The 26299-nt window shown below is 40.1% G+C and overlaps 1 protein-coding gene across 1 annotated transcript; it reads left to right on the top strand.

The window, feature by feature from the left end:
* Positions 1–94: 94 nt before the first annotated feature.
* On the top strand, positions 95–18724 carry LOC108682454 (solute carrier family 22 member 5-like). Its single transcript, XM_018171621.2, has 12 exons — positions 95–625; positions 1272–1381; positions 4362–4453; positions 5915–6077; positions 7093–7247; positions 9109–9277; positions 10264–10336; positions 10903–11057; positions 15057–15211; positions 15626–15685; positions 17183–17358; positions 17938–18724. Exons 1-12 carry the CDS (start codon positions 512–514, stop codon positions 18229–18231), a joined length of 1716 nt encoding a protein of 571 aa, XP_018027110.1. The 5' UTR covers positions 95–511; the 3' UTR covers positions 18232–18724.
* The last annotated feature ends 7575 nt before the right edge of the window (positions 18725–26299 follow it).

The following is a 26299-nucleotide window of genomic DNA, read 5'->3' as shown; positions in this document are numbered from 1 at the left end:
TTATTTTGACAATTTTTTGGATTTGAAGCCATGATTGTTGCGATGATTTCTTGTTTCAGTTCGTCGACAGTGTGGCTACCAAAGTCCTTGTTCAATTGTCTTACTAAAATAAGTTGTCATACTTACTATGCCCCTGCAGGAGGAGGGATAGGAATATAAAGAAGGGAGAAAGCGAAGGCACAAGTATTTGCTGATAAGGCGGTCGAATATATAATAGAATAAAATAGATAGGAGCGCAAAGGAATAGTCACTAATTCCTAGTGACAAGCACTTACGGTTTGGTTTGGTACTGCTAGTCCAGAAATCAGAAGGGAGCACAAGCACTGAACAATGCGAAAAACGTTGCCACGAGGGGCCGGTGTAGATAAGAAACGATGATCAAGCGGGCTCAGATGAAGTGATATTGGAACTCGTGACCACTTGAAACATTCAAACCCCACTTCAAGTTAGAGATTTGCACTCCACCAAGGAACAAAATTTCCGAAACGTGAGGCTTGAAATAGTGTCTAAAATGGAATTGAAAGATTTCGACACGATCCTGGAGTCTATCGGGAGCTACGGCCCTTACCAACACAGGATGATGTTCTTTGTGGTCTCAATGACATCGTTGATCATTGGCTTACAGGTGAACAATGTCTTGTGGCTCTCAACAAAATATGTTACTAATTATTGAAATAATTTTTTTCTTTTCTGATCTTATGGATGGACAGGTTGTACAATTTTAGTAAGTCAAATAATAATTATAGTCCTTTTCTCGTTCGTTTCCATCAATTTATTTTCTAATGGCTCATACAAGCACATTTGATGATTTACACATTTACATATGTACTTGGAATTTTTTTGAAGATATTTTCTTACATCTCATTCAGTTTTTCAGGGAGATAGAGCGCACTCGTTTTACCCAATGCACTTTTTTGTGTGAAAACATTCATTTGTTTTGATTGCATACGCAATTGCCGTATTACATACAACTTTGTTCAATCAGATCTAAGGCTCATGCATTCATTAATTTTCGAGTTTTTCAAAAATAATATTAGAAAGAATGGGGTGTTCGAATAATTTCGTCGTTAACTGTAGAATATTTGTCGTAGATATGAAAGAAATCCCGTAGATTAATACAGGATCAGAAAACGATTTCACTCATTACTTGTAACAAAGAAAGTATCCTGGTTTCAGTTTGCGTTTTTCAAGGTCCCATCCAAGTTATTCTGAGCGATCATACAAGCAATTTTTCCGTTTTGGTTCAGAACCTGAAATTTTCCCACTCACAGGTCAGCACCAGGATATTCATAACGATTGTGCCTGATCACTGGTGTCATGTGGAAGGACGGGAGTCCAGCTCCATGTCAGTCGACGAGTGGAAGAACTTCACCATTCCAATGTGAGAAATTCGCTTCATGCCTCGTTGCATTATCAATCTAATGTGTAGTATACATTCAAGACGTGGGTACCACAATAAAGTATAACTCTTTTCTGATATCCCTATGAGAAGTAGGAGAATCCCGACGTAAAAGTTGCCTGCCCGTCAAATAAACATCTTGTTTTTTTTTTATTACCCAGTAACATACATTCAACTTTTAAAACTTCAAAACGCCTTCTACTTCAGCAGAGCTACGCCCGTATTTTATTACTAATTTTCGTAGCCTTCATTAAACAGCTCAAGATTTCTCGATAATCTCTGCTCGTTAACATAAGGTGTGATGTAAAATTCGCAAATAAAAAGTGATATCAGCAAATTTTTTGCCGATTTGTGTTGAATTTTGATGAAGTGTGCGGTTATACTCTCTTTTAAGGACTAGCTGTTGTACAATTTATTTAATAGCAACACACAAGGTTTAGAAAACGTAAGGTAAAACCCAAACATTTTACGACAATAATTTTTGAACGCGTTATTAACACTAAATACTTGGTATGTTTTAATGCTTTATTATTTATAATTGCCTGCAATTAATATTTCATGCTTTCACGGAAATTTTTAGAGAATTGCTTCGGCTATAACCTTATATAAATGGCAAATATCCCTGACTTTCATAGAGGTCGAACTGTTAGTGCCCGTATGTCAGGTGCTAGTGTGACAGAAACTTCCCGAACGCTGGACGTTTCAAGAGGTACTGCCTCAAAAGTGATTACTGTTTTTAAAGGAGAAGGGAAAAAGTTCACAGTGAAGCACAGGTCTGACCGAATTATCAGAGAAAATAGATAAATCACGGCTCCTAAAATTACAGCAGACCTCAATGAACACATTCAGAGTACAGTTTTAATAAAAACTTTTTGACAGGAGATGCACGAATCTGGCGCCGCAATTAGAAAACCTCCGGTCTCAAATACAAAAGCTTCAAAATGTTTATATAGTTGTGTGAAAACCTCCAGGATTGGTGCCTCGAGTAATGGAAAAATTTTATTTTCTCTGTCGTATCATCGTTTGCATTATTTCCGACCTCTTGCCGAATTTACGTTTGGAGAGGGTCAAAAATAAGGCCGAAAGAGGGTTTAAACTATGGTTTAAATGAAAAAGGATTTAACTGAAGAATAGGTCGAAATCACTTTGTAAACATATTCATGATTTGTTTGAATAAATAAATACCTTGGAGAGGAGAATTGAGGTTGTAATTGACGTAACAGGTCTACCTGCACCGTAATAGTATATATTTTGCAGATTTTCAAAGCGTTTTCCATATTTTGTCCAACCCTTGTATATTCGTCGTATTTCTCCATTTGGGTGTGTTTCTAAAAAAACCTTGTTGTTGAAGATCAGAACAGTTCGATAAATTTTTTACTCAATCTAAAGTTTTTCCTTTGATAGTGGTGTTCCATAAAACGGAAACAGGACCATAAAAAATAGCCCAATAAGATTATAAAGAGGCCCAAGGTATATGCTGTATGGTAATCTATCTTTATTGGTTTTTAGAGAATTTGATATGAATTAGTGAAGTGAAACGTATTTCTTCTAATCGTGGGATATTACTTTATGAATAAAAATGACCACAAATACCATAGTGGTGAAGTTTATTCAGGAAAATTTGATAATTTACACAATCAAATACCTTTTGCGAGTCAAGAAAATGGGCAACACTGTTGCTTTTTTGCCCGACATGGCTTAATTAGGTCTTGTACAAGGTAAGACATTGCCATTGACGTGTTAGTGCCTCTACCCTAACAAAATTTGAGGTATGCCTCAGCCTCCGCGGCAGACTCGCCATAGTTGGGTTAGAGTTATTCTGGGTCTGCTTGGCCGCCCGAACGACATCAGCTACTAGTTAGCCTGCCGTGCCGATTTAATAGTCTCCTGAGAGTATGGCAAGAGTTGGTCCATAATAATAGAATAGTCTCCCACCGCTCCTGCAAGCTGCCCAGAGACTGCAGCACTTCAAGCCTCGAACGGAAGCAGTGGACAAAAGCTTCCCGGACGTTCATGAGCGAGCTTGTCAGCGCGTGCATAACTATGTAGGTGATTCACGGAATCTTCCTGATTTGACAGGTCAATAAGAAAAGAACTAGTATAGATATCATTATAATATAATTTTTTGAAAAAATAAATTTCCTAAGTTTTGTATTATTTAGTTTTGAAGATGACATTGGACAAATGACGGCCCACATTGTCAATGCATTAGTAGATTTTGAAATTCCGTTCAACTCGCTGAAGCAAGTTGGCAGGAATGTTAATGATGGCTACGCGTATGTTGTTCTTCAAATGAGGTGTGGTCCTTGGACAGTAATTGTAAACAATTGATTTAAAATAATCGCATAAAAAATCACACGGAGTCAAATTGGAGGATCGGGCCAGCATGCCATTGATTATTAATATTGCAACTAAGTTAGTATTTTCCAACTGTAAGAACAATTATGTCTGAAGGTTTTGGGGAATTTTTGCATGTTTACGTACCGAAAATTACATTTTGTTTGTTTTGCACGTACTGAAATTACATTTTGTTCTGAAAATGTAGTGTTTTTTTCTAATCCATACTGCTTAGTTCAAACAAGTCTTCGGCTTATAAATTCATTAATTTCGAGTCATCCAAGAAAACATTGACAAGAAAGGGGTGTACGAATAATTTTGTCGCCAACTGTATATTAACAGGTTCAATGCTCTGACCCAATTTGACGCCCTTAACTGTTTGGCATTGATTACTAAAAAATTGTATGGTGATTGAAAAAATGTAAATTGTTACATTTCCTCGATAGGAAACGGTAGATTCTTTGCACACCAAATAAACAGTGCATCCGATTATTTTAAAATATAATCGGAAATCTATTGAATAACCGATCCAGAGCAACTATCGTGATGATCGTTCCTTAACTTGAATGTCACTCGTTATTGAGCTTAATTTACGTGAGCTTAGTAAATCAATCTTCTATTTCAGATCCTCGGATGGTTCTAAATTTGAAAAATGTGAACATTATGTGATATACTGGGAAAATGACTACACGCCATATCGAAGTAACGAGACCATGAGTAAGTATGAACTACAAAAATAAGGTGCGAGTTATTTACTTAATCTTTTTCGTGACTATAAAATGGAAAATTTTAAATTAGTACAAAATAAACGATTAAAAGGCATTGGATGTACAAAAGATTCTACCATGTTGCTGATGTCTTCTACTTGACTGAGAACAGGACTGGAATCTCGGAAAATAAAATATTGAACTTAGCTTATATTTTAAGCGATATTCATCATGAAACCATATCAGACTCGAATACAATAGTACTGTAAAAAATCAATCACTAAAAAATGAATTTTAAATTACATGTCTTCATTACGATTCCTGCTAATTGAAAATATCACATTTTCTCGAACCAGGCTTTACGGTTAAGTCGAGAAGCTTTGACTGCTTTTTCCTACGCCGGTACTCCTACCACTCAGGTTTATATTCTCCGGTACGATACATTTATACCTGTTCTAATACTTTGATAAATATCACAATCATCCGTGAGCTTTGTGGCTGGCTCACTTTAAGCCGTCGCGACTGAAAAGATGTAAGTCGATTTTCAGCCATTATATACACAATTTAATTAGTCCGTTGTATCAGGGTTTAACTCAGATATGTACGTAGAGCCCAAAACTTGTCCTGGTCATAAATTTTACTTTCGAAATAGTTCACTTAAGTTGGTGGTTACGTGGAGTGCAAGGGTTCGACACCGTGCAGCTAATGTGACGACCCCAGTCATCAATGGCAGAAAAACTTGGCCTTGTTGAGAAATTTTTGACGTTTTGAGGTGTCTGAATCCATCGAAGAATTTTAAAATCTAAACTAGTAAAGCAATAAATCATTTGCAAGGCAATGAAGTGCTGAAAATTAAAAAATGTGATACAAATATTTAAACGTGTAGAAAGGTGTGCAAAACGATATGGAAATGGCACTAACCTCCGTCTCCTGCGAGACAACTTCTAATGACTCAGAAAACTACCAATGTGAATTGAGTGCACGTATGCTTTATGTAATGCTATCACTTACATTTAGTTTATACTATGAAATGAGGCGAAAAGTCTCATAATATAATAATTAACACTGAATTCGAATTCAGGGTTACCGTTCGCTTACCGGTACCCTGGTTACCGTGTAAACAGGTTCCATATTTGGATTCTGCACTACCCGAATTTGGTTGAAACGAGCTTGCCTCAATTCCTCTTTCATTTCATAACAAGTGTTCTTAATTTATAAGAAGTTAAGAGGGCAAAGCACGAATCAGATTGTTTGTTCACCTCTTATTATAACATGACGATTTATGAGTGGTTTGTGGGAACGTCGATACGATTGACCTAGATCAGTTCGTACACCGAGGTAGCACTATGTACGTAAGTATCATGAATTTTTTCATAGATAGTGATACAAAGTATCATTAACGGAGATTAAATGATGGATGGGTAAAATTTATTTATATTTAATATTGAATTGTTTTATGGTGTACAAACAGGCTGTACATCGTGGGAGTACGATCGTTCTTTGTTGCACGAGACACTGGCTACCACCAACGACTGGGTGTGTGACAGGGAGCTATACTCGGTGCACATCATGTCGGCGAACATAGCTGGCAGCTGCATAAGCACCTTCATCATGCCCTACCTCGCTGATAAGTAGTGCGTCATCATGCCCTCTTTCGCTGATAACTTTTGCGTCATCATGCCAGCCGTCACTGATTAGTTGTGTGTCATCGTGCCTCCCTCGCTGATAAGTAGTTAGCTGGCAGCTGCATCAGCACATTCATCATGCCCTACCTCGCTGATAAGTAGTGCGTCATCATGCCCTACCTCGCTGATAAGTTTTGCGTCATCATGCCAGCCGTCACTGATAAGTTGTGCGTCATCGTGCCTCCCTCGCTGATAAGTAGTGTGTCATCATGCCCTCTTTCGCTGATAAGTTTTGCGTCATCATGCCAGCCGTCACTGATTAGTTGTGCGTCATCGTGCCCTCTCTCGCTGATAAGTAGAGTGTCATCATGCCCTCCCTCGTCATCGAGTTCCCATTCCTATCTCAATTCCACCGTGCTCCTTGCGAGGAAGTTCCTAAGGTAAATAATTTCTCCTCCTTTTTACCTCACTTCTTTCCGGTCCGCACGGTAGTGTTGGAATCCTTCCATTGTAATTTCTGCGTCAAGGATATTTTTTCTTCTATGCATCTCCGTTAGTGCAATCATAAATATCTCACCCTCGTCGGCCATCTTGTGACCCGCTTTTTGTGGGAAGAGCCCCTCAATGTTGGCCAGCGAATGCCAGACTCTGGCTTCTTAGTGCGCTTACCTGCAGCGATGCAACTCAGTCAGGCGTCCCTTGGTCAGGCAGCTCCTTAATCTGGATTTGCATTAGTTCCAGTTAGTGCATCTGTTGTTGTTTTGCTTCCTCAACTCTAAAAAAAGCACTGAAGGTAACCTCATGCCCCCCGCGCGTCCCTGTCCCATATGCATGGGCCACTCAGCATTATAGCCCATGAGAAAAAAGCTAACCTGCACTGTCATTTTCAAAGAATTCAATTTTGATGCTCAAGCTGATATTTGAAAAAAAAATATATTTAAGATGAAAAGTAATATATTGTGGGAAATGCCCAGTATATTAATTTCAATGCTAAAATTATTTGGAATTATTAATATTATTTCAGCACTGGACGCAGACAGATGTACCTGGTCTCCATCTTCTTCCATTTTATTTTTGAGTTCGCCGCAATCTTCACCTCGAACTTCCCTCTCCATCTCGTTTGGAGATTTTTGGCGAGCTGCAGCTTCCAGACCAACTACCAGATGAGCTACATCATCAGTTAGTTCCTGAAAATTATCTGACACATTAAAGATATTTTACCCAAAAGCTGGAACTACATAAATGCCATTTTAACATTTTTTCATAATTATATAATCTAAATAATGACTGGAGTGAAGTAGTTGTGATGATTTGCCTCAAGTTATCTCAACGAATAAAGCTTACTTCATTATTGGCTGGCTTTGCGAAATGATTTAGATTTAGCACGCTTCAATCGTTCCGACTACAAAGCAGTGCAGTGTAAGCGTGCTGTACTTTGTGTTGGATATAAGTTTTCGAAAGATTGCGAGCACGCGATTCTTTTCACTCACTTGAAAATGCTTTTTCGAATTAAAATTTTAATGCAAAACAAATGTTAAGAAAATTCCCCATGTTTTCATTGAAAAGTTTCGACGAGTATCTCTATTTTCACTTCATAAAGGTAATAATACAAGTGTAATATATATAAAGATCATCTGATTGCTTAAATCGAAAGTTCATCAAGAATTCGAAAGCAAAGATTTCTGCCTAAAAATTCCTGCCATTTCTTAAGAAAGAAAACGTTTCGTTAGGTTAGGTTTTCTTAAAAGCTAACTCATCAGTTCAAAAACCCAGAACACACGTACAAACAATTAGCAAACTGAAACTCACATTATATTATGATATTATGTGAACGTATTATGTATGTGAACTGTAGGTGACATTTAAACTAGGCTTTTGTTTGAAAGTATACAGAGACTCAAAAATTCGCAGGTAAGAATCACCGGTTGTGGAGGCTAAAACTTTTCAAGAGGGCGCAGCCATAGGCCACAAATTTTACTCTTTAAATAGGCCCCTGGAGTCAACGCTAGGCGTCGCTAGCTTCTCCATGCATTAATTTTGCTAAGCCTCAGAGCTAGAAACCGCAGACTACGCTTGAACTCCGTAATCCAGACAAGCGACACACTGCCGAAAGATAATAGCGCCGTATGTCTTCAGCCAATGCTCAAGCATGCTCGCTCATAAGCAGGCAGTTCCTGATCCGGCTGGACCTACTCCGGCCTAACCTCTTCTGGTCTAACCTATTCACACTGTCCCGGCTCACAACCTTCTTGCAGCCAATGACTGGCTCTACCCGCACACTTGGACCGCCTTTCTAAGTTTCTGCAGCCAATGCATTGGTTAGGTTTGGTTAGGTCCGCTCAGGTTTGTTATAGGTGGTGAAATTTTGCAACTTGTGTAGGTTAGGCCGGAAGAGGTTTGGCCAGATGCAGTATGGCCACGCTTACCTTCAGCAAGCTTATTTTGTGGGGCTGTGGGCATCCGGCGCTATGGCTTCGAGCACTTGATTTCATAGGTTGTTGTGCCCTATTGCGTTTTTACCTACGGAAAGAAATATGAACTAAGTGTGAAGTTCGGCAAAGCTGGCCTCCGGCATGCACCCCGGGCGTCCGATATAGCTACCCTTAATTAACATCAGTCGTTTATTGCTCATCGGTGAAATGCATGAATGCCCGAGCACCTTCATATTCAAGATGCAATGTTAAATGTAATTACATTCTGTGCAGGTATATTTAATATGCTTGGTATATGCTCACGGGCAATTCTTTACCAAATGGAAGAAAGCATCCGGTAAAATTCAATCGCCTGGCAGCGTAGCCAAATTCTAGATTTAAATTTGAGTGCGTTTTGTAGCAGTGCATCTAGCCTGAGTTGCGTTCACGTAAACTTTTTGCTATGAATATTCCGGGAAGTTTGAGAGCAAAGAAAATTGCTCTTGATTTCGTGAAATCTTCTTAGCTCATAAATGTAGAGTGAATTTGCGATTCAAACAAAAAAGTGATATTAATACCTGTATAAGAATATTCTTGGCGCACGGCGCACTTGCCCTAATGTCGCGCAGGCTTGGAGCTGATAGCCCCCGGCAAGCGCGCCCTCGCAGAGACGCTCTCCTTCGCCGCGTGGACGGTGGGCATGTGTCTGACGTCACTGCTGGCCTGGGCGGCCGGCGACTGGCGGTACATCAGCACCGTGTCACTGCTGCTCGACTCTTACATGTTTGCTGTGTACTGGTGGGTCTAATGGTGCATGTTTACCTGTGTGGTTGTGGTTGGGGGACTTACAAAGTACGCACACAAAGCTTGTTCGATGTGTTCACGCGCACACACGAATCCCAACGACGCACTGGCAATTCCGGACTGTTTACCGAATATTCGCCTCGCGTATAGGCTTTCAGCCCGCAGAACTGGGAGTGGGACAGCTCGCTGCGAAAATTCGCCGCTAATACTAGCCCCGTGTATACGCACCTTTTGTCTTAGATCGAACCATGACCGGATGCATCCACCGTATACGGCAGGCCCAGAGGACCATCCTCGATTATGGTCTTGCCACCGGCTCACCCTTCCGCCTGGACGATCTTTCATGAAAGTTGAATGACTATAAATTGTTTGACGAGCGCGACTGGATGTTTCTACTGGGCAGCGACCGTTGGGAAACAAGGCTTCCAGCGCGTCCAACAGTACTGCGCGCCTCCGCTGGGTTCACGTGTATGACAGCTGCATAATTCCTTCCAGTCTCATTGGCCGGACAACTTGCCAATATTTGATTTCATGACTACTAAGCATCAACAACGCCAACGTTTGGACCCAGCCGAACCATATTGTTTTCATCTTTGATCAAAGAGCTCTAACGAATACCTAGCAATATATATCGCATTGTTCTTGATTTTGGAATTTCATTTGAATATTATTTTTTAAATGATGCAATTGCATTTCATCCATACTTACTACCTTTTTACAAATTGAACTTTCGAGGACAGTCAAAATTTAACTATCAATGTAACGTGTTGTTAGTTCTCCTGCAACAACATATTTCTAGGTTACGGTTGAGTCTAATGACCAAAAAATTATTTGTAGGAATTTACTTATCCAATTCTTGTTTCCGATGTATACCTTCGATATATTTCTTAACAATTATTATAAGTACACTTCACAAATCGCATTTAAATCAATAACATTTAACAACATTTTGGTTTCTAAGAATCTCTTCGTCGCTGCAGGATGATGCCCGAGTCCCCTCGCTGGCTGCTGTCCAAGAACAGAACTCCAGAAGCCACCAAGATCCTAATGAAGGTGTGACAACTGGCAAATTAGAATAATTGATTATTTACACAGAAATTCGTAGCATAGATGTTAATATCACTTTGAATGAATGGTGATGGTGGAACAGTTTGGCCATAGTTTTTAAAAAGGGTTCGAGTGTTATTAGTTAAAATAAATGAATTAATAGGCCGCGGAACATTTGGAAGGAGTATTTTATTTTAAGGTTTACGTTATTTCAAGTATATTCCGGGAGCAATATTGATCACTAATATCAGGAACAGCGCATCAGCGATAACTTGTAATCACGTAACTCCAACTTCTCAGAAAGAAAAAAAACGGATCCCTGCTGTGGACGCGTCAAATTACAAATAAATTTAAGAATAAAAACAATACGAGAGATGAATTTTTCTTACATACTGATGCATATTCCTGAGTAGGAAGGGGACAGCGGTTAAACCAGTGCATCTCCATTGATTATCTGAATCTTTCTGTGATGAATCTGCACTGAATCTTTCTGTGATGATAGCGAGAACATGAGGCAATCTTGCAAACTAACGCATCATGACTAATTGGAATAAATTATTTCCTCTCCCTAGATCGCGGAGGTGAACAAAGTGACAGGAGCGAGTGCAGAAGACTTGCAGCAGCAGCTGACTGCTATAGAGAAGCAGCAACCGGCGGCGATAACGTTCGCAGAGATAAGGCGGTATCCGACATTTTTCAGGACCGTCATCTTGCTGTGCTGTATCTCGTGAGTGTCGCACTATTGCAATTACAAACAAGATCGATCCCATTCATAATCTGAATCTCATTTGTTAGTATTTAGCACTGGTGCTATCAAGTAGCAACTTTCCAACGATGTCTTATTGACCAGACGCGCACACTTGAGCTTTGGATCAGGCTAATGAAGAGCGAAAACCATTGTGCCCGATTTGAAGTTAATCCTACATGCATATTCCCTATGACTGATGTGTTCAAAAGTACCGCAAATGTTAGGGTTGTCTGCTTTATAGACTACATGTTCATAAAGGTGTTTGTACATCGTGCGACAAAGCCCGTTGACGCAAACAAACTGGCTGGTACTAATCGCCTATTGCTATCGGTCTAGTGGCCTCGTGCTAAGTGGTACTGGCTGTAGTCAGTAATGAGCAGCGGCGCCCAAAGTCCTATGACAGAACTGGCATGGTGATAGAGCGCTGGGTGGCAGAAAGGGTTAAAGTTGAGGTTGAATTTTCACGGTGATGGAGCGCTAGAAGAATGACGGGGGAATTTATGGTAGAATTTGCAAGATGCTATAGCACTAAGTGTAAGCAATGAAAATTTAGGGGGTAATATTCGGGTGGCTCAAGTGTTGTCAACAAATTTAGCTTTTTAATAAGCCCTGGAACAAACGTTCAGCCTCAGAGATATGAGGCCGACTACGATGAAACACCGTAATCCAGACCGGTGAAACACTGGTCAAAGATAATAAAGCCATAGGACATCATAAAATACTTGAGCCTGTTCGCACCTAGGATGACTGTACTGCATCCGGCCTCACCTTCTCTGGCCTAACCTATTCACGCTGCCCTGATTCACAACTTCCTTGCAGCCAATGATTGGCTCCACCTGCTCACTTGTCCTGCCTCTCAAACTTCCTTCCAAACTCCGATCTGGTTAGGTTAGGTTCCCTCAGGTTCATTTTGGTGGAGAAATGTTGCAACTTATGTACGTTAGGCCAGACAAGGTTTGGCCAAAGTAGGTTTGACCAGATGTAATATGACCATGTTTAACTTCAGCATGCTTAAGCGGTGGCTATTGACATACGGCACTACGACTTTAAACTCTTGAATTCATAGGCTACTATTTTTCCTAGCGTGCTTAACAACAGAAAGGAATATGAGCTGAAGTATGAAATTGAGCAGAGCTGTCCTCCGGCTTGCGCGCCCCGAACATTATGATCGAGGTCAGCTTTGTGCCCCACTGAAGCACTAGGTGCAGTGAAATGAAATTTATAAAGAAAATCACTTACTGCTAGAGCCCCAGGGGAAGGATTAAGATAGGGCTAAGCCGCAATCAACGACGGGTCAACCCCGGTCGCTACTTGCGCCTTGATTTACCCTTCTAATCACATTGGTAAAGTTGAACAGTAGTAATTCTTTAATGCGAGTTTCTTTGATGACCAGTGAGTATTCTAATGATACGTAAATAGTTCTCGTGAACGCTTGAGCTCAATTTAATTAGAAGCGGTTTTCATGTAAACAAATGCATTCTAACGGTTGTTCTCAAGGTCGGAACTTGAGTTGGTACTCACCATACCACGTCTCAACTACCGTACATAACTGTTATGTAAATGTAAGATTTATGCCTAAAGTTATGTTTCGCTATACTTCACTTGAGTGGTAGACGTTTTCATCTTTTTAGCGCATTTTCTCATTTATGGAAAAAAGACGTTATTGTGCTCGTCATGTCCGTCCGTCTGTTCGTCCGTGACCACGTTTTCTTCGACGAGAAAATGCGCGCTCTGTCACTCACTGCAGTGAGTACTGAGTTATTTTTTTTGTATATAGTACATTGCCAATTAAAATTGCAGAATTTTTTATTTTAACTATCTCTTGCATGAAGTTTTGCGTAAGCTTGAGTATTTTAAATAGATCAGAGTGCGACCATGACCAACCAGATTTTCATCATGTTAATGGTGTCACTTGTCAAAGTCTTTAGCGATATTAAAATTATATTAAAATTATATTAAAATTTGAAAAGATTATCTGCAGAAATGATGCATGAAAAAATCAGTCCTTATCGACTTTTTGACTGGATACGCTACCCAACAACTGGTTACGCTGTAACAGTATTAGTAGTCTCGTTCATCTAACTTACTGAAAGGAGGTATCACGTCACAGAAACTTCACAGATAGGTGTTAAGATTGCAATTGCCATAGACTTATGGTTATTTCGATTACTTGTATCTTGAATTTTTTGCTTTATAAAAGTAGAATTGGTTAGATGTACAGCAAAAAGTTAAGCCGATACAGGAGTGTACAAGAATTGGAAAAAAGCGTGCTTACTGGATAATTATAATTTAAATGATTAAAAAATCAACCAATGGGAAAATAAATTTGACGCGGTGTTTGTACAGCTATGATCGTTAAACTATTTTTGCGAAATTATTTAAAGTAAAAATCATAGGTTCTGAGAAAGTATGTAGCTCCAAATAGAAAGTCAATCCCAATCGCGTCGTGTGTATGGGACACGGGAATTATTTCTATAAGCACCAATATTAAAAGCTAACGATGAGCCTCATGCACCGGCTTTTCCATTACTAGCAAGCAAGAACTTTCAGTTCGCGAGATCGAGATGAAATATTCACTGAAGCAAATTAAGTGAAACTTATTAAAATTCGATTCATGTTTCAAGAAAAACGTGACACGATGATGTTTCGTGATGTTACGATGATGTTCTCGTATATAACAATGACGTTTGAATCAGTGCCACTAACAAGAATGGTAGAAAAAACTTACTAGTTAGAAATTCGAATATCGCTAAATAAAATAAATGTAATAATATGTTGTGTATGCAAATAGATACTGAGCACTGTTGCGCGGATGTTGTGTATACAAATAAATATTAATCATTACCGAGAGTGTGTCCGACAGCATCTAAATCCTCTTTGGCGTCGGATGACAGCGCTCTAAACGGAACAATGAATTAGACAAGTGATTCTTAACCTTTTTACTGGGACCGAACCCTGCATCGAACCCTTCGTAGGTGGAAAAAGAATTTTTTTTAATTCAAAACATATGTCTATGCTATATAACTATATACTGTATAACTGCATAAACTGTACCACGCATCATTGGCACATAAAATCACTTTGTAGAAAGAAACAAAACCTACACAACATAAATTTCGCACATAAACAAAAACAAAATGAGTATTCATTGCAAATCAACGTGACTTTTGTTGTTGCCGCAGTGCGACAATTTCGAGAATGCGCGGCTTCACCTGCGCAAGTGCCACTCTCATATCATTTTTGCAACAAAGATTGTTCCTTTTCTTTGTTTTGATGTTTGCCATCATCGAAAAGGACTGCTCGCAAAAATATGTTGTAAAAAACGGTATGAGAATATCCAGGTTTTTTTTTAGCAATAAGGGGGTACGTTGCGATTTGGAGACACCAAATCGTTGAGAGCGTTGTTGTTCTGAAGAGTTGTTGTTGAACCTGGTTCTCCTGCAGTCCAAAGATTTACTGCAGGTATTCATCATTCACATCTGCGGTCGCAACACTAAACGTGAAAGGCTGTCTCACCCATGCTGGGTATGAGATTGTGGTGGGGAAGTATTCGTCAAGAGACTTTGCGAGCTCATCTAAGTGCATTGTAATTGCTTGCTTCAGTTCCCTGCAATTGCGTGACGTCCCATGAAGCAAACCGTCAAACCCCAGAAAACGATTCACCGAACCTCTGGGGTTCGATCGAACCCAGGTTAAGAACCACTGAATTAGACGGAAGACGGACGTCGTTGCACTATGCGGGAAGTTTCATTTTTATGATTGTTAGCTACTGTTTCATTCTTAAACTGTACATTCTAATTTAGATTGGGATAGAAAACTACGTACTTCAATGACCAGCAAATGTATCGCTGCATACGTATAGTGAAAGCCAACTAAAAAGTTCCTTAAAGAACGAAGTCCTCAAATCATTGCACCCGAGCTTGTAGCGCGCACCAGTACCTCAACTCGATCAAGGTTAAGAAATGCATTGTTGAGCAGGGCAGCCAGCTACGTGGTCTACGGGGTGATCAGCCTCGATGTGAACTTCATCGACAACAGTTATTTCATGAACTTCTTCCTGCTTTCTCTGATGGAGTTCCCGTCACAAGTCACAGGCTGGCTCGGTGTGCAATACCTCGGCCGGCGCCTCTCAGGTTATTGTGCAAATTCTTACCAAGTGATTTTCATTTCATTTGATGTATATTGTTTTTGATCACTTCACTGAACACTATTAAGAGAGTTCAATTGTTGAAAATTAGGTACTCCTACATTTTATATGCAACGAGGTACATGATTTGTGTTGCCCGCATCCTACTAATATATTTAAAGCATTGTATAAGCTCATTGCTTATAATTTTATTTGTAATTTTTTTATGGCTCATGATACAACAATATCATTCACAATATGACTATCTTTTAGCGGGGTCTTCATTTTAACTGACAATTACAATTCACATAACTGCCATTATCGTATGCCATAACTGCCAAATATAAATATCATATCATATAGCTCCTATAATTTACGCCCCTCATGTCACAATATAAGAGAATATTATTCTTGTGGTCAGCCGTCCTGACTTACCTGCTGTGTGCCGGCACGTGCTGCGTTGCCGCACTCGTCGGGCATGGTGAGTCTTGTCTTCAGTTTTTCTAAATTCACACTAAAATATTTCGATGGCAAACGTAATATTCGGTTCGAATATGTAATTAGCTCCCTCAGAAATCTTCTAAGCCCATTATTATTATGATTTCTGATCAAATTGAAGGGCTTTTGTAGCTAAGAATAACTGTTTATTGTAGGATTTAATTATATTGTATCAAGCAAGTGTATTGATCTTAGAGCTTCCGACTTCATCGTCCCTCTCGGCTTGCAGTATTAATAATATTCTTGAAAATCAGCTGACGCTACAGAAATTTAAAAGACTGATCGTCTCTTTCATTTACTATGTAGGTAATCAGTATCTTTAATTTGATTGAAAAAAATTTTATCATGAAGCTGTGATCGGTAGCCACATTAATCGTATGAGAATTATTAGCCGTTGTCTCGTGAGATATTGCTGTATGGTCCATTGTATTTAATACATTGATTATTCATTTTTTAAATAAGGCGAATAATGAAGAAAAATAAGAGTAATTATTTCATCAGTCATTATTTATTTAATTCATCCATCATCGTTGTTCTAATTAAAATGGAGCTAGAACACATGTATTAGAATCCCAACTACAATTTAGGCATGAGGTACTGTTGTTCCGGGGCCCTTATGGACTGTGCGTAACCCAAGACCACAACCTATTCCGTAATAACCCATCAGTTTCGACACGCCTAGCGCAGTTCAACTCACGAAGGAAACAAAGATGACCAAATATTAAGATTTCATTCAACAAGAAAGATGACAACAGTATGTAAGAACCGAAGTCGAGTCTAGGCTTCGAAGTCGAGTCTAGGCTGCGCCCCTGGCGTGGCGCAGACAGAATAAGGCTATTGGTGTCCGGTGTCAGTCTGGCGTCTCACTATAATCACTATAATTGTATGTAATTGAAACTTAATATTCACTTGACCTGATTGAGATTGATGACATGAGGCAGCATCTGGAGACACGTGTTAGATCATGCGATCAAGACCTTAGTTGTGGGCGGAAGCCGAAGTCTATATAAGGGCTGCAACCTTAAGTAAGGCCTCCCGCAGTAGCTGATAAGCGCTCCGCGATGTATCGTGTGGGTTGAGTTCTCCGACCTTACGGTCGACGCCGTAGCTTATACCTCTGTATCGTAATGCATAACCACCCCGTATATAAGAGATGTTATCAGACACAAGTGTTACACTTATCCTCCACGACCTTAGTCTCGTAACCCGATCCTCAGGTAGAGCCTAATCTAAAATGATCTGGGACTTTAGTGGCTACTAACCCGGACTTCAGGGTCAATCCGGCAACATCGCAACACGTCTGTTTTATTTATTAAAAAGACATTCAGAACAGTCCAGGTTGCACTCCTCTACACGGTTACTAATGTTACTACTGATATAAATCCAACAGTAGCGAATCATATTTTTAAAGTCACAATGTAAAGTAAAAATCCACTTCTAAAATTAGGAACAGAAACGACTGAATGTAAATTGATTGCAGATAAAACAGCGCTGCTGGTGGTGGTGAGTCTGCTGAAGTGGCTGAGCACGTCTGCACTGTTTGGCCTCTACCTGCAAGTCTCGGAGCTCTACCCCACCACGATGCGGTCTACGGGCATGGGCGCCATAGCCGTGTTCGGGACGGCCTTCTTCTCAGCCACGCCATACATCATTAACGTACGGACAACGTTCATTGCTTTCTATTCTTTTAAATGAAGTTACCGAATTTTGTCAGATGATCACCTGCAAAATGTTGTTATTTGTATCAACATTCCTCGTAAATCGCTAATTCGGAAACATTGGTTCATGCAGTCATTGCGACCGATGAGTTATTCTTTCTTACTCAATAAAGAACGATTCAAATTCTGTGAAATGAATTAACATGTTCTGACTGTGATTTTGAATCTATGTAGGGCAGGGTAGCCCAGTGGTTAAAAGTTCAGATTACCAAGATTGGCGCAGAGAGGCGCGGGTTCGATCCCAGCTCTGTGCGCCAGTTTCTGGTCAGAATCGGCAAGGAGGCCGGGCGGTTAAGCACAGCAGAACTGGAGCAGAGAGTTGCGAGTTCAAGTCCGCATCAAGCTGTGAATGTTCTGCGATGTTAAGAATCGGCGGCAGGCCTACGGCCTAATAAACGCTGAAACCGCTATTATTATTATATACATTTTCAAACAAATTCTAATTAAATTTTCACATCCTGAGTCCCACATTAGTTTTATCAATTGTGTATGATGAAACAGAATAATCAATTCGCAGGCAGACGAAGGCTCCGGATTCAAATATCTGATGTTGATGGGCCTGAGCGCCGCCTGCGCGGTGCTGTCCATTCCTCTGCCTGAGACGCTCTCAATGCCGCTCCCGCAAACCCTGGCTGAGGCGGACAGCATCGCCTCGGTCCGGCCTCTCAAGAAACTCATCCACCACTGGAACGTGAAAAAGTTTACGCCGGTGCCCTTCTACGGGCAAACCTGCAGCAATGACAAGCAAGTAACGAGGGCGGAAGAAAGCGCCGTTCAGGAACTCGCTCGTCTCAAGGAGGACCAGGAATAAATCGTGATCGAGTGGGACACATTTTTAATAGAAAGCGACAGAGATGGACTGAGTGCGTAATTTCGTTTGTTTAAAGAATGAGGTTAGTGAGTTGCTGGTCAACTGAAAGCTCCAATGGAATTCAGTAAATTTTGAGAAGAGCTAACAAATATATGAGTTCAGTCTGTCGGAATTAAACAGATAAAGGTGTTCGCAGATTATTATACACCTGCAAGAGGTTTAGACTGATACTCGCTCATTTGGGTGTCTTTAATTTTCGGTATATGATTGCAAAAGTTTTCACAATTTCAAAAATCGTAGTATTATACGCTCCAAGTTTTTATACCTTAAGTAAATCCTGATCGCTCACCGTTATTGAGACGGAATTGCGTGTATGGGCGAGTTTCCGACTCAGGGGCCTTAAACCATCAGTGCAATCCGACTATCTTAATGTGACCAATTAAATACGCTATTTTTCGCGCATTTTCTCGTTTATGGAAAAAAAGCGTTATTGCGCTCGCCATGTCCGTCCGTCCGTCTGTCTGTCCGTCCGTGACTTCACATGTTTTCGTCGACGATAAAATGCGCTCTCTGTCACTCACTTAAGTGAGAACTGAGTTATATTTTTTAAGAATACGTTAATTAATTTCTATATCAGAACTAGAGCGAAATATTTTTAAAACGAATGTTTTAGTCCATTATTTTAATACTATTAAAACGTGAAGCATTTACCTGGTCACAAACTGTTCAGTTCTGATTGTAGTTTTAGTTAATAAACGTCTTATGCTGTACAAGGAGCTATAATTTTGTATATCATTTTTACTTCAATTGGAAACTTTCTTGGGTGGCGTCGCTGAGACACAAGTTTCTTTGGTACTTAGTTCGCACACTGATGGCAATTATAAATCGACAAAACTTTCTACAGTCAAAATGGGAAAGAAATAAAATTATATTGATATTGATGAAATATGAATTTGTAATATAATTTAAGTCTTGCATCGGCTTCATTGGAGGGAAGCTAGTTAGCATTGATGACTTATGGCGACTAGAGGTAGTCGATTTATTCATTTATAAAGGGAACTGTCACTGAAAAGATTCTCGAAAATTCAGTCAGTAAGAAAAATTAATAAAAAAATTGGTAACAAGGACTAATTACTTCTAGCAACAGGAAGATTTTGTATGCATAAAATTTTGATTTGAAAATCAATTCTCAATTCAAAAATTTTACTTTTTAGATTAACAATGGACCGAACTCTTGAGCACCAACACAAATAACTTTGAGAAAATATATTTTCCTCATCTATCATAGTATCTCTTCAAATTACATTTTCTTCCAACATCTAAACGCATGTGTTGCCATCTAGCGAGGGAAAGAAAATTTTGAGAGGTAAACACGGCAATTGCGGCAAGCAGTCACTGGTCAGCTGTTGAGTCAGTGACAGTCAGACGAGAGTGAGTGTTGGGAGTGTCTTTTTGTTACTCCTTGAGTGGAGTATTCATTTGCCAGTGATGTGAGAAAGTTTTGTTACTTTAAACTTTTGTTGGATTATTTTAACCTCTTCAGTTCACAATGCTACCCATTGCAAAGCAAGGTGAGGATTCAGTTTTTTATTTTCTTTTAGAATTTCAGGTTTTGAGTTGATAAACCAGATTTACTTCAATTTCTTTTATCACGTCTCGTGAATAAACATTCTATAAATCTTTTTTTCTGACCGGTATAATTCCCAACTTCCTTAGGGTGCACCGAATAACGATGACGTAAGTGTGTGTGTGTGCTAGAGGAAAACTTCTTTATTCTCGTGATTTATTTTGTTCCTGTTACGTTAAGGTATAGAGAGGTGTTTTGGCGCGTTGGTCTGTATGCTGTGGGCATAACTTCCTTCACTATGCTGGCCAAGCTAGGCAGCAATGTTTTGACCAGTATCGGTCTGCGAGTTGTGGTCGGTGTGTTATGTATGTTCTGTATGCAGTGTGTTCGGAAACTAACACTTGGCACTGTGTTCTGTATGCTGCTGACACACCTTCCTACGTAAGGCTTTTGAGTAGCAAGGCTGCGATAGGGCATCATTTTATTTCGCCTTGGGTTGTCTAACAGAAAGTATTCAGTAAACTGAAGACTATTTGGTATTAATTTCAATGTTTACTCCCTTATTAGCAGGCTTGAATGTATTTACTCTTATGTGCATAGATTTGCGGGCTAATCGACTTCAAGATTTCTGTCGCTCTTGTGCAATCACATGAAGCACGCTGTAGTCAAGTACTAATATCGATGTCTTAGGATTCAGACTCCTGGTAATTTTTTAAATACATACACATGCGTTCCCAATGTGTTTTGGACCATTGATGGTTTCGATTTAAATCTTTTTATTTTCGTTTTTAGTACTTGGGATGTCAATGAATTGATGATATAGATAGGTACTCGATTCACTCCACTATGGACATTTATTCGAAGACTTCTACACGTTTGCTGCACCCTCGCCTCTCCCTAGCATACCACGTACGCTTGCGTTGGCTCCGCTTCTGATGAACGTCGCCGCTCTCCCTTAGTTGCGAGACGACAGACACGTACGACAAATAAAAGGATATTCCCGTCAGCCAACGCGTTAACTAAAACCCTACCGATCACCGGCGTGCTAGTAAACATGACATCATCTTGAGGGTTGGTCTGCGCTGCAATGTCTTGACGCAATGATTATCGCAGAGATGTGAATGTCTTCTTGCGTTGGTTATTTATTCTCTTGTTGAAACAAGCCTAATTGCCATGTTGGTCAAGGCTTGACCGCGAATATTATTCAGACTGTTCAATCACCCGGCATGTCCCCACAAATGTTTAGTGCTGGCTTTCGCATTTAATGTGTTTCAATTATTTGGTAGTGCTTGGATGGATTTGGTGACGGTTGTTGTGCGTTGAATGTGAAAGCTCGCTTTGTTTTGTGTTGCAAGTGCGTTGCTCGGTGAACCGGTACTCTCGCAGTCATGAACCGATACCCCCGCAGTCATGAACCGGTACCCTCGCAGTCATGAACCGGTACCCTCGCAGTCATGAACCGGTACCCTCGCAGTCATGAACCGGTACCCTCGCAGTCATGAAGCGGTCCCACTGCACTCACTAACTGGCTAGTTCTATATTGCATATTGGAAGAAAATATTTATTCGATTTGCTGTCCATTGCTTATCAAAAAGTAAATTAGGTATAAGTTCTTTATTTTTAAACTTATTTTTTTTTTGCATTGAAACCCCGTTGCAATTTTGAGCAATTTAGTGGAAATGTTCCACCCAGAATTTCATCCTGAAAAAATGTCTAAATGCGCGTTGTTTGCACAGTAAACGCTGAGGAATTATCACACAAAATTCTTGCTCCGGCCCGAAAACGCGCCTTCTATTAATGCCTGAGTTGCGAAAATGGAGCGCTGAGGGACGCGTGTGAATTGGCTCCTGAGGAATAGCACAGGCGGATCTTGGGAGGCCGAGAAATTGCTCCAGTATTTCATCTTGCGTTGAATCTTCTCGAGGCTTTTCTCTGTCATTAATTAGCGTTGTAATGAAGCTTCTGTTCCTATAGTGATTCTTTTATAGCTAATTACTGCACCCCGCAAACTTGCGAGCTTTGCGGCCGATGAGATATTTTGTGCAGCTGGCGCCGTGAAAGGCTTCAATTCAGGCAGTGAATGCACGCACTCCGAAGATATTTTGATTATCGTAAGGTTTACGAAAATGGTAAGTTTTTATTAATCAGTTGATACTAAGTTTAGTTCAGAACCTGGACACAGTTTAGTAGATGTGTGCACAATATACAATATTTCTATTATTTTGTAATCCGACGAATGACATTACCTACTGACCTGCATCTTCTTAAATAAATTCTAGCTGCATCCCTGGCACGTCTGTAGTGTCTCGGCTCATGGGTCTCTAGCAGCATCCCTGGCACGTCTATAGTGTCCAGGCTCATGGGTCTCTAGCAGCATCCCTGGCACGTCTATAGTGTCCCGGCTCATGGGTCTCTAGCAGCATCCCTGGCACGTCTATAGTGTCCAGGCTCATGCGTCTCTAGCAGCATCACTGGCACGTCTATAGTGTCCAGGTACCTTACTTTCAAACTCGCTAAGTGAACGTAAGTACTTACGCTCTATTTTCTTGTCTATGATGATTTTCTATTTTTTTTCTTGTCTATTTGATTCTTGTCTATGGTGGATTTTGCTCGAAAGGTCGTATATGATTAGCTGATGAAGTTACGATCTCTTAACTTTTTTTGAAAGTATAGGCCCCGGCTCATGGGTGCAGCAGCTTTGGGCAGCCGCGTTAAAGAGGATACCGCAGCGCTGCGCGCACCTGCGTTCAAAGCTTTAGTTGGCACTAGGGTACGGTCTTGCCATTATATTTGAGCTGCTCATAGTGGTGATTCTGTCGGGTGCTGCCAATAAGATTTATAAATAATACCATACCAATAAGGTTTATCGACACCAATATGGTTTATAAACACTGTTTAATAGGGTCAGCTGATGGAAATATCAAGTCTTAAAAATGTGACAGAAAGTTAGGACTTACGGTTTTAGGTAATGTGGATGCATAAATATGTCGTAAAAAGTCGAGAAAAAACTTTTCGATCGAATTTTGAACAAAGTTATTTCAAATAAAAATTTGAACTAAGATTGGATTTTGCTTTTTTGCGTCGTTTCTCTACTAAAGCCATGAATATGTCCTAATATTTTACGTTCAATACGTTTTTGTGTCAACAATCGCTCAACTAATCTTGTTCAATCATCTGCATGCATACACACAAGCTGTGAAGATGCTCCTATAAAGCAAATAGCTGTGGTTGAGCGACTCTTCCTTGCGTAGCTCTCAAGCCTCGAGGTAATCTCCAGCCTTGCCTCACGTAGGAAATAGCATTTGTTCGCTAGCGGCGATATTTCTTTTCCGACTGCAACAAATGCATGAGACTAGCTTGCTATGCCTTGCATGCCGCGCTGTAGGCAGGCTACATCATACGCAAGAAGGATATCGAGCAGCGAGATGCTATAAAAACCCGTCTATCATCCCGAGAGGCAAGATGATGGCAAGGTCAAGTTTTTAATATAGTTCACCACGAGAATTTCTATTACCTCGGTTATTCTGTCTCTGGGCTGAATCGCGCTTGAAATCTAGATCATCTGCTGAGATTAATTAAAGAATCACGCATGTATCCTCTTTGTGTTTACCAGGCTCCTGTCTAGCGAACATTTATTTCAGGAGGAATAGCGCTTAGTTTTGTCGGAACGTTTTCTTATGAATATTTTGACGCTGATATTGATGGAAGTGCTCTCTTTGTTGCTGGGTTCTTTTCAGAGCAACGTTTGCCGCTCGTGGGGTCCATTCACTGCGTCGCTGGGCGGGCTCATCTGCTATTTGGGTGTGCTTCGAAGTACCTTTATTTTAATCCCTCATGTCACTATTCATACTTTCACTACTCGTAGTTTCCGTTATTTCATGAATTTTCTTCCTTCAACACTTACCAAAGGATGAATATCTTGTCACTGGTTGAGAGCTTTGCAAGCATTAAAGACAGCGTGTGCTGTGGGCGTGTGTTAGGGTTTTGACCTCTAAATTTTATTGCGATATCGAGTACATATATAATTACTTAACTATAAAAACAGGTGATCGGCTACCTATATAACAGCTTTGTTCCAAGTTGAACTAGTCGGCTGTGAGCCGACGAACTATTTAGCAAAATGACATTTCTGATATAATTGTTTATTTTTAGCAGCTAATGAATCAGAACGCTTGCCGCTCTACCACCTACCTCCTGTCTCATAGTTCTCATGTAGAAGGTTTACGCGTCGGCTTCTTACGCAGCGCGTAGAAAAAAGAAGCGTTTGCCTTCAAGAATTGTTTATGCTGCAGCCAGGGCATGTGCAACTCTATGCTCAAGATAGAGAGTTGCCCGTCCCTATGAATAGATCCTCGCAGGCTGCTGACGTCGCCAGCGAGGTGCCTCTGCATTCAAATTACCTGTCTATGGCGTTACAGTTTTTAGCGCATTTTCTCATTTATGGAAAAAATGCACTATTGTGCTCGCCATGTCCGTCCGTCTGTCTGTCCGTCTGTCCGTATGTCTGTCCGCCCGTGACTTCACGTTTTCGTCGACAAGAAAATGCGCTCTCTGTCACTCACTGCAGTGAGTACTGAGTTATATTTTTCCACTGATGCAGGGATATGTAATATGATTCAGTCTTGTAATAAACTCGTGAACTTGTCCCTCGCAGATCATGACCAGTGGTCGATATCCATGATATTCTCTTTTTCAGCTGCGTTAAAACTGTAGGACTGGGATGAAATGACAATCATCAGATACGAAATCACGACCTATCGCTACATTGTTACGGTCTGTGATCTGCAATTGAATTCATTCAAAATTTTTATAACATTTCGTATCAGTATATAGTTGTTTTAGTCTTTGTTGGTGTTGTTTTGCTGAAACGTTAGTAATTAGTTAAAACTAGCAGGTTTGTTTGGCATTGTTAGCATAAGTCTTGCAATTTGAGAATCCCTTCAATCCCAATCTGGTCATCCGGAACCCCATTATCTTCATTATAAGGTTAGGAATTTTGAAAATAAAGTACTGTTATTGAATGAATTAACCTGCGTGAACTCACATGGGTCCGGCACTCATATTTTTTAATTTGAAGAAAAATATAACTTTTTTTATAAAATTCCTGCTTAACAAGGTAGATTCGGATTTTAAATTCTAAATCCAATACTACTCTCCTTTTTTCTGTCCAGCAGAAGTCCACCATTAAAAGTAAAATTCCGATGTGATATCCCGACATAAGAAGCGTGGATACGAGCCCGAGTCGCCCCTATGTATCTTTGCTACCAGGCTCTTAGAACACGCTCACAAATTTAACAAATATATACTCGATGAATAAAGTATTTCTGACGTCATGTCAGTAGAAAATAGCCTCCATGCAGCTCCCTTAATTCGTGAATTCGTTCTTTATTTTCATTAACCAAGCCAGAAAAAATACAATCGGCCAAAATAGAGTCGATAATTCATCATTTTTAACGAAGGTCTATATTGTTATTTGTTCGTCTGAAAACGATTGGCATTGGGGCAGCCTACAACACTGCTTCCTTTCTCGGCCGCATCAGTACAAGCTAAGGATGCTTGGCTCGTTCAGTGTATTCAGTGTCAGGTGCTAGAGATTCTGCTGAGTGAATGGAGTTTCCTTAACAAGATTCCCCTTTATTGCTGAGTAAGACCTGGAATTGGACTGGGTAGATTCCGTTAGAAGCCGCCAAAACCTTTCTAATGAGCTACTTTTAGTCGTAAAACAACCCGACTAGATTTTTGTTAGTGCAAAGTTTATAATCCATGCCTGGCGTTGAAAAGCTTGTTGAAAAGCTTGTCTCTTAAAAAAAGTTGAAAAGCTTGTCTCATAAAAGCCTGTTGAAAAAGCTTGATGAAAAGCTTGTCGCTTAAAAAATAAATTTTCCGCTTTCTATGACCTGTACCAGCTTACGTCTAACTATTCACTGCGTGTGTTGATTTCCTTCAAGAGGTTTAAGGGCCCTTGTAATTAGGGAGAAGGACCATCCCGATGCTTTTCGGTCATAAAGTCACATCTTCTTGTAAGCTTCCCTCTGTGGCACTTGCATTGCTGTACACGCCGTGTTACGCGGCTGCCTTAAAGGTAACCTCCCACACTTCGATGCCTTCTAGCCCACTTCACTGTATTTTAGGCTCCGGGTTGCCGTTGACTTGTCGGGCAGTACTCGCAGAACCGAGTTTTGTTTGCTGCATATCCTTGTATTAACTCGAGTATAAATTCATTTTCCACATCTTTGATTATTTTTTAAAAACGCGCGCGCTTGATTCCCCAAGTTCGTATACCTGGTATTTTCTTTGCTCACGTCACTTATGATGAAGATTCTCGAGATAAATTCAGAGTTTTCTTTTACAAAACTGTTTTTATGCTAATTTTAGGGACTCTAGTTTTTTATTTGTTTATACCTCGGCGGACAAGAATTATACCTGTGCCATTACAGCTTTGTGCCTAGACAGACGGTTTCATCCGTGGACTTAAAATACAAAAATGGATGGGTTTTTGAC

The sequence above is a fragment of the Hyalella azteca genome, unplaced genomic scaffold (genome assembly GCF_000764305.2).
Source record: "Hyalella azteca isolate HAZT.00-mixed unplaced genomic scaffold, Hazt_2.0.2 contig1674, whole genome shotgun sequence".
NCBI lineage: Eukaryota > Metazoa > Arthropoda > Malacostraca > Amphipoda > Hyalellidae > Hyalella > Hyalella azteca.
Note: the sequence above shows the minus strand (reverse complement) of the source record. Positions and strands in the feature narration are given on the sequence as shown.